The 7,471-nt window shown below is 38.9% G+C and overlaps 1 protein-coding gene across 1 annotated transcript; it reads right to left on the bottom strand.

Moving 5' to 3' along the window:
• Positions 1-291: 291 nt before the first annotated feature.
• LOC105038633 (inositol transporter 1) lies at positions 292-6,675 on the bottom strand. Its single transcript, XM_010914501.4, has 6 exons — positions 6,179-6,675; positions 5,255-5,325; positions 4,767-5,102; positions 2,014-2,121; positions 1,733-1,918; positions 292-1,209 (listed from the first exon to the last, which is right to left on the bottom strand). The coding sequence occupies exons 1-6, from the start codon at positions 6,318-6,320 to the stop codon at positions 538-540; spliced, it is 1,515 nt and encodes a 504-aa protein (XP_010912803.1). The 5' UTR covers positions 6,321-6,675; the 3' UTR covers positions 292-537.
• Between the last annotated feature and the right edge of the window lie 796 nt (positions 6,676-7,471).

The following is a 7,471-nucleotide window of genomic DNA, read 5'->3' as shown; positions in this document are numbered from 1 at the left end:
GAAAGGGTCCCAAGCACAAAAATAAGAGTGCCAGTCTTATGTTTCAAGTAATCAAGACATCAAATTATCGCCTTCAAGTTTATGCTTCAGATCCATTTCCAATGAGTTGCACAACAAGCAGGGAGAAATCTAAGTGGATTTTTTAAAAATAGTTGATAACATAAAGGTGTGGGGGGGCAACGGACTCGACAAACACATAAAGGCACTGCTTGCCGACTGTATCAATGCACAAATCCTGGACATTCTATTCCCACCATTAGCATAAGAAATTTAAAGAGCCTTGCACAAGAATTCAGATAAAAAAGCACATTTCACTATATATAAAAGTACACACACATGATTTTTGCATAATGGCAGCCACAACAAATTGGCTGGCAGCACAATAAGGAACAACAAATTAAGCTTGCAACTCTACAAATGCAGATGCTTTTGTCCTCTTTTCTTCTTAGATTTGACTAGATCTCCATGCACATAAAGCACTACCCTTATAAAAAGCAAAGATAGAACATGTGCAGGAGAAAAGATTTTCTGTGGAACTCAAGCCTCAGCTGCGAGGAGGCTTTGCTGACTGCCATCACTACCCCATGCCCTCTCCCTCCATAACCTTTCCACCTGCTCAAAGGTCAAGCCCTTGGTCTCCGGCACAAAGAGTGCCACAAAGACAAATGCCACCAGTGCGAATCCAGCAATGATCAAGAAGGTTCCTGAAGTCCCCACAAGAGACACGAGCGTGAGGAATGTCTGGGCCACAATCAGGTTGGACACCCAATTTACAGTGGCCGACATGCCCCCACACACACCACGATAGGCCTCCGGATAGATCTCTGAGTTCAACGCCCACGGTACAGGGCCCATGCCTGGGGAGAAGAAGGCAATATATAGTACCAGGCCTAAAACCGCAAACCACCCAAGGCTGCTCCCACAGCTACCATGGAGCGTGTGCACACCACAGAGACTGGTGGACTGCAGAAAGAATGCCCCAGAGAGTATGAGAAGGGAAATGAAGACACCCGATAAGCTGGCGAGAGCCAAAAGGCGTCTGCCGCAACGGTCAATGAGATAGATTCCAACAATGGTCCCAGCAGCATTCATGGCTGCAACAATGAGGGAGAGGAGCAGTGCAATTTGGTTGGAAGAGAAACCAGCCATCTGGACGATGGTGGGGCTGTAGTACATAACTGTGTTGATCCCCGTGAACTGTTGGAAAGCCTGCCCACATATGGATTTTATTGATCAAATTAGTTTCGTCACCATATGATGTATATATGCATGTAAAAAAACATAAACATGCATATATACATAGCACATTTAACCAAAGCTTCAAAGTGTATTTCTTGAGGCAGCCTGCCAAAAAACTCCCTCATGTTTCCAAGTAACCCAAATCTGACCCGCATGAGGTCAACATATCTCTCATGCAATTTAACTTAAATAAGGTTTTATGTCAAATAAAACAGTTTTATGTCAACTAAAAGGATATTGATTAAAATAGCTAAAAACCAAAGGGATATTGATTACATTTAGAGTACCAAGGTCAAATTACAATCAGAAATATTGCGAGCATTAAAACTACATAGTGAGAGTCACATCATTGAGATATAACCTTCTCAGGATCCCCATCATTAAAACCAAGTTATTAGAGATACTATTGTCTTCAAGTGGTCTCAGATTTTGATGAGATTTGGGTCATCTGGAAACAATCAAAGGAGTTGGGCCACTTACCTCCACCTTTTACCTGAAGGCCAGCTCCTGCAAAAAATGCAAGTCTCATTTCCTTGGATTTGAAAACATCAAAGTAACTGACAGACTTCTCAGGCTGAAATTCATCATCGGAACCAGCAGCAAGCATATCAATCTCGTCCTCTAAACGGTCAGGGTCATAGATTTTTGCAAGCACAGCAATAGCTTTAGCTTTTTCATTCTGCAACATAGATGAAAGATCAGGGAAAAAGGTTACATGTTGGGGGCAATATGACCTATTAAAACATCTGATGAAAGGGCACATAGTTTGTCCACCTTCAGATAAAGCCAGCGTGGCGATTCAGGAAGTAGCAGTATTAGAAAGAATTGTATAATGGCTGGCACTGCAGCAACTCCTAGCATCCAGCGCCAAGTCCCAGAAACCTGCTCCACAACAACAAACTGTACTAAGAAAGTACACATGGAAGATATTCAAATATTTGACTCCAAGATACAACTTCTGAACAAACAGTTGGACCTTAAACAAACTAATTGCAGCCTAATGATAGTTGAAATAAAAGTTATTAAATAGAAATCCTCAAAAAAGGCACCTCTCTAGCCATTCACTTATGTTGGTAGGAAAAGATATGTCCATCAATGAAATATTAGCCAACAAACCTATATCTCTTATGATCTTATCTATGGTGCATGTGATGCTGAATGGACATACTTGTATCATTTAAACTGAATAATTTTTATGTAATTAACTCATTATAAACCATTAATCCTATTTGACATCCATCAACATTCATAATATCACAACACACCTATGTAACAACTGCAAGCTACACCTGACATCAAAACATGGTTACTAAAGAATGAAAACTGTGGAAATATTTCTGTAAGATGTTCTGGTCTGATTAGAGCCAATAGCTTTAGCGCATAACATCACAGATTGTAGCATATATAATTGAACATTGTTATATAGGATAGCTTTGATAAGTATCAGCATTTCTTAACATTCATTATCCATTTGTTATGTATAGATGGTACCAAGAAACATGCAAAAAGAAAGGAATTTAATGAGGAAAACTTATAATTAACTCAAGACTAAAAGGCTGCACAGTTATTGACACTTAATGATCAACAACAATTACTTGATTAGACTTTCTCCGTGCATGCAAAGTTTCAAACTAGTGCCATCTTCAACTGGGAGTGTCATTAGATCTACAGTGAAATTAAAATTAGCCCAACACTTAGTATGAAAATTTATATTTTACTCAACTAATAAAAAATAAATGGTACAAATATTGAAACTTAAGATCATCAACTACTTGATTCCGCTTTCTCTAGGCATTTAAGTTTCAAACTAATTTCACCTTCAAGCAAGAGACTCATCATAGCTCAATAGTGAGTTGGATTTGAACTTAGAAAGATTTAACCAACAAGGAGATGCAGCCCATGAACAGGGCCTAGCTGACGTGGCCCATTTGGAAGCACACATATAGTAAGACAGGTCCAGTTCTTGGCCAGCCTACCAAAAATAAGTCTAATGGGATCCAAACTTTTAGGCTAGTTAGAGTTTGTGTCGATCCCATTGTAGCCTACTACACACATTTAGGATGTTATATTTCATATTCCCATAGGAATTCTTAATGGAAACTAGTTCCCATTTCCCTGCCTCAACCTCAACTGGTTGTTGTTCTAAACCACATTCATGACTCGTAAGTCATCTAACTTAGCTCGCTGCTGCATCAACCTATGTTCTAAAGCAGCATAAAGCATCAAACTTATCAAAAAAGATGGTTTTAATAAATCTCAATTTGGAAATACTAGCAATCACAAATAAGGAGCCATTCCTCTGTTATTTCTGTTGAGAAGATGAGCCACTGCAGACAAATTAAGCAACATTTCATGCCACTAAGAATTTGACACTCCACATTAGAAAACATTTCAAACATTTTGCAATTATTAGAATCATAAGTTCAATGAACTACTTGATGGTTTCATTGAGTTGACTTTAATAAGAATGAATTATTACACATTTATTCGTTTTGAAAAGAAAGGTCTATGTCAAAGAAAGTTGACATTATGCATAACTAGATATGATGTAGATAGCAATCAGATCAAAACAATATTATCAACAACAAGAAGTGAACTATCAGAATTAACCGTTAACCAGATTGAAGAGAGTGTACGCCTACAATAAGAGCCATAATAATGAATGTTAAAGGAGGCAGTATCTACAATTTGACAGACAGTCAAAGTCACCACTCACCAATACCAGGTGGCTGGTATAGCGCACCAAACATCCATTGCTGCAGTTGGAGGGAAGACCAAAGCTTCTTCATGACATATAATGAATGCTAAATACTTAAGTAACATGCATCCACAAGAATGTTAAACGCATCCAGTGATTGACAAAGTATATTTCTCAAGATGTTGATGTACGTGTATTTAAAATAGGTAGTTATATATAGAGTTAGAAAAGCATTGGTGGTCTAAAAAGTGAAAGGGAATATAAACAAAAACAGCTTCCCTTTTCTTCTTTGTGATGCTAATCCTCGAAGCTTTTTGCAGAGAATGCATCTCTGGAACGCGACGATGATGCTCCTTCAAAACCGTGCAACCAAAAAGTTTTCATGCATGTATGTAATACATATTGACAGAAACGTAAATAAAGGTCCAACAAACTAACCGACTTGAGACTCAATTTGGCTGACTTGGTCATGCTGGGCTCCAAGAACCAAGTATGGGAATGTCTTTTTACAATTGGCTAAAATAACTTCAAAACAAACATGTAAAAGGAAAAGGCTGATACTAAAGAATATGCCAAATTCTTTATCATCATTATATAGCTGAATTTCAAGTCACTTGTTTAATCCTATAGTTATAAGAAGTTCTGCATAACATGCATAACTCGCCAAATCACTTATTATGAAATTCAATTTGGAGAGAAGTCATATAGATGATTTGGAGTGATAAATATGCTTCATCTTGGAAGGGAACTTGGAGGTTGATTAAATAACTAATAGAATATTACAACTGACACTGCAATAACGGGAAAAGGCAAGATGAATTTAATTTACCTCTGTAAAAGCGAGATTTACAAGGTACGAGAGGAACTGTCCACCAGTGATCATCAGTACATTCGTGCCCACAAGACCTCCTCTAATCTCTGTAGGAGATGCTTCAGCAATATAAACTGGCGCGGTGACAGATGCTATGCCAACACCCAAACCAACAAGGAGCCTTCCAAATATGAGGACATACGGGTCTGGAGCAGCACACATAACAAGTGATCCAATGGTGAAGATCACATCAGCAAGAAGAGTAGCCCTCTTGCGCCCATATGCATCATTTACCCACCCACCTCCAGCAGCTCCAATCATAGCTCCTACCAATGCCATGCTTACAATTGTTTCCTAGCAGGTACATAAGTTCAGTAGCCTTTGTGATAAGAAGCTCATATGAAAACATAAAAATCTCCTGGAATTATAGGAAATCATCGACGCCTCCATATTTTCATGTCGGCATCTCCCTGGAGTTATGAAAAGGAACAGGGAACATATTATACCTGTAAAAAACTGTTTTCACCGACCACCTTAAAATCATCACGGATGTAGAGAAGTGCGCCAGATATGACACCTGAAGATCAAAATCCACCACCAACAAATCTTTTTCAATGTTAAAAACTGAAAAATCTTGATCAGAAAAGAAATTGCAATTTTTTTACAAGGAATCAAATAAATCTACAGTGCTATTTTCTAACAGATTAACCACGCAGTAAAAACCAATAGACCACCAGATTCCTGGTTTAAATGCAAATAATCCCAACACTGCTTATGAAGAAAGGGGGAAAAAAATACGCTCTGCCCGTTAGAGCATACAAATAAGATATCAAATTTCACTCAAAAATGATTCCCAAAAAAATTGTTAAAACGGGTTTGAGTCATGGCCTAAAAAACATCCAAATTCTGTTTTTTTTTTTTTATTTATTGAAAAAAAGGGGAGCAATCATGTGGAATCTTTCCGTATATAAATAAAAATTTGCTGATAAACCAAAAGCCATGGCAACAAACAAACAAACATACGACATCAGCAACAGCAACAAGGTGGGAATCATTATTTTTCTTATCAAGTTTGATCTACGTCAAAACTCAAACTTTGATGCTGAATGCACTGGAAGAGCATGGAAAACATCGATCTGGACAATCAGGTGAACAAACCGCATATTTATAACAGCAGTGGAGAACGCACAAAACCAATACCGGCTACGCTCAATCACAGAGTTAAACTTTAATTATAACTTTACTGTAAAAACAGAAGAAAAATCCATTTGGACCATCGGATGAAGAAACCACGTGCCCCCAACAACAGTAACCCGGTCCGGGTGCATCAAAATCAAAACTTTTTGACTTTAAAATCTATTTCAAGAACCTCATGCCCCAGAACAAAAACTATCAGATCGATGAACAGCTTATTCTGAAGTAATCCATACCTGTGTCATAACCAAAGAGCAATCCTCCAATTCCAGCCGTCACCGTGAGCCCAACCACATACCGATTGCTAAAGTACGACATTTTCCTCTTCGGCAACGGGTCCAGCGTCCCCGAGCTCCCCGCCATCGACAGGATCGTCATCTTGGCCTTCTCTCACCACCCAAATCGACCACCAATTCAAAGCTCCAACAACACCCCCACCCAACACCAACCAAAAACAGCCAAAACCCCCAAATCCCGATCAAAATCCAAGAAAAAAATATAAAAAGAAGATTCAATCAATGAAGGAGGAGAGAGAGAAAGAGAGGAGGGAGCAGAGGAGACAAACTCCAAGAGGGGAAGAAAAAAGCCCAGAGGGAAGAAGGGATAAGGATTAGGGATTACGGGTGGCCCTTGGGCTTTTTTTATAGAAGAAAGGGCGTAAAATTTTGGTTTTTAGGAATTTGAATCGCTTCTCTTGGAAGGCTGGAAGACGACAAAGAAGGAGAGATCGCGTTCGGCTTCGTTTCCTACTCTCCTTTCCCTTCGCTTTTTCTGAGGGAGGCGAGAAACTCGTGACGGCTAAAAAGATGCGGACACGGACGAGAGAGGGATGGGAGTGGGGCCCGGTTTTGTTATGTAAGGAAACGGGTTTTAAAAGTGCACTCCGTGGTTTCGAGAATCTTCGGTACTATTACGAGGGGGTTAACGCTCTTGACGGGACCGGGGGAGTGTATCTGGGGATAATTGGAAAGCTGTTTATCGGTTTCCGGAGGAAAGGGCGGAGATTTCGTCGTACGGCTGTGGAGGTGGACAAAAATTATTGCCTGGGCTTGGTCCAGGTAGACCATCCAAATCCCACGGTGAATAACACGCCACATCTACCCTTGTATTTCACAAATTTTCGATTGCGCGTTGTCCACCGTGCACATCTCCAAGATGTGACCTGGGGGGGTCCAGGCAGTAATTTCTCGTGGAGAAGAGGGAGGGCCGGCTGAGAACTTTCGGGTAAGAAAAATTATGGACAAGTTACGGTCATTACTTACCCTATTTTGTGTAAATAATATTATTTGTTAGGAAAAAAATAGCTATTAGTGATTGTTATATGGGCCGAAGTAGATCCCGTAATATCTTTATTTTCAAATCTATCCCACATAAAAAAAAATAAATAAATAAACATCTAACTAATACCCATATCTATATTATATCTATTAAAAAAATTAAATATAATATAGATAATAATTATCAATTTATAAATAAATATTTTATATTATTTATAATTTTTTTAATTTTATGAAACACTCATAAATTTT

The sequence above is a fragment of the Elaeis guineensis genome, chromosome 1, assembly GCF_000442705.2.
Source record: "Elaeis guineensis isolate ETL-2024a chromosome 1, EG11, whole genome shotgun sequence".
Taxonomy (NCBI): domain Eukaryota; kingdom Viridiplantae; phylum Streptophyta; class Magnoliopsida; order Arecales; family Arecaceae; genus Elaeis; species Elaeis guineensis.
This window is presented reverse-complemented; position numbering and strand designations above follow the sequence as displayed.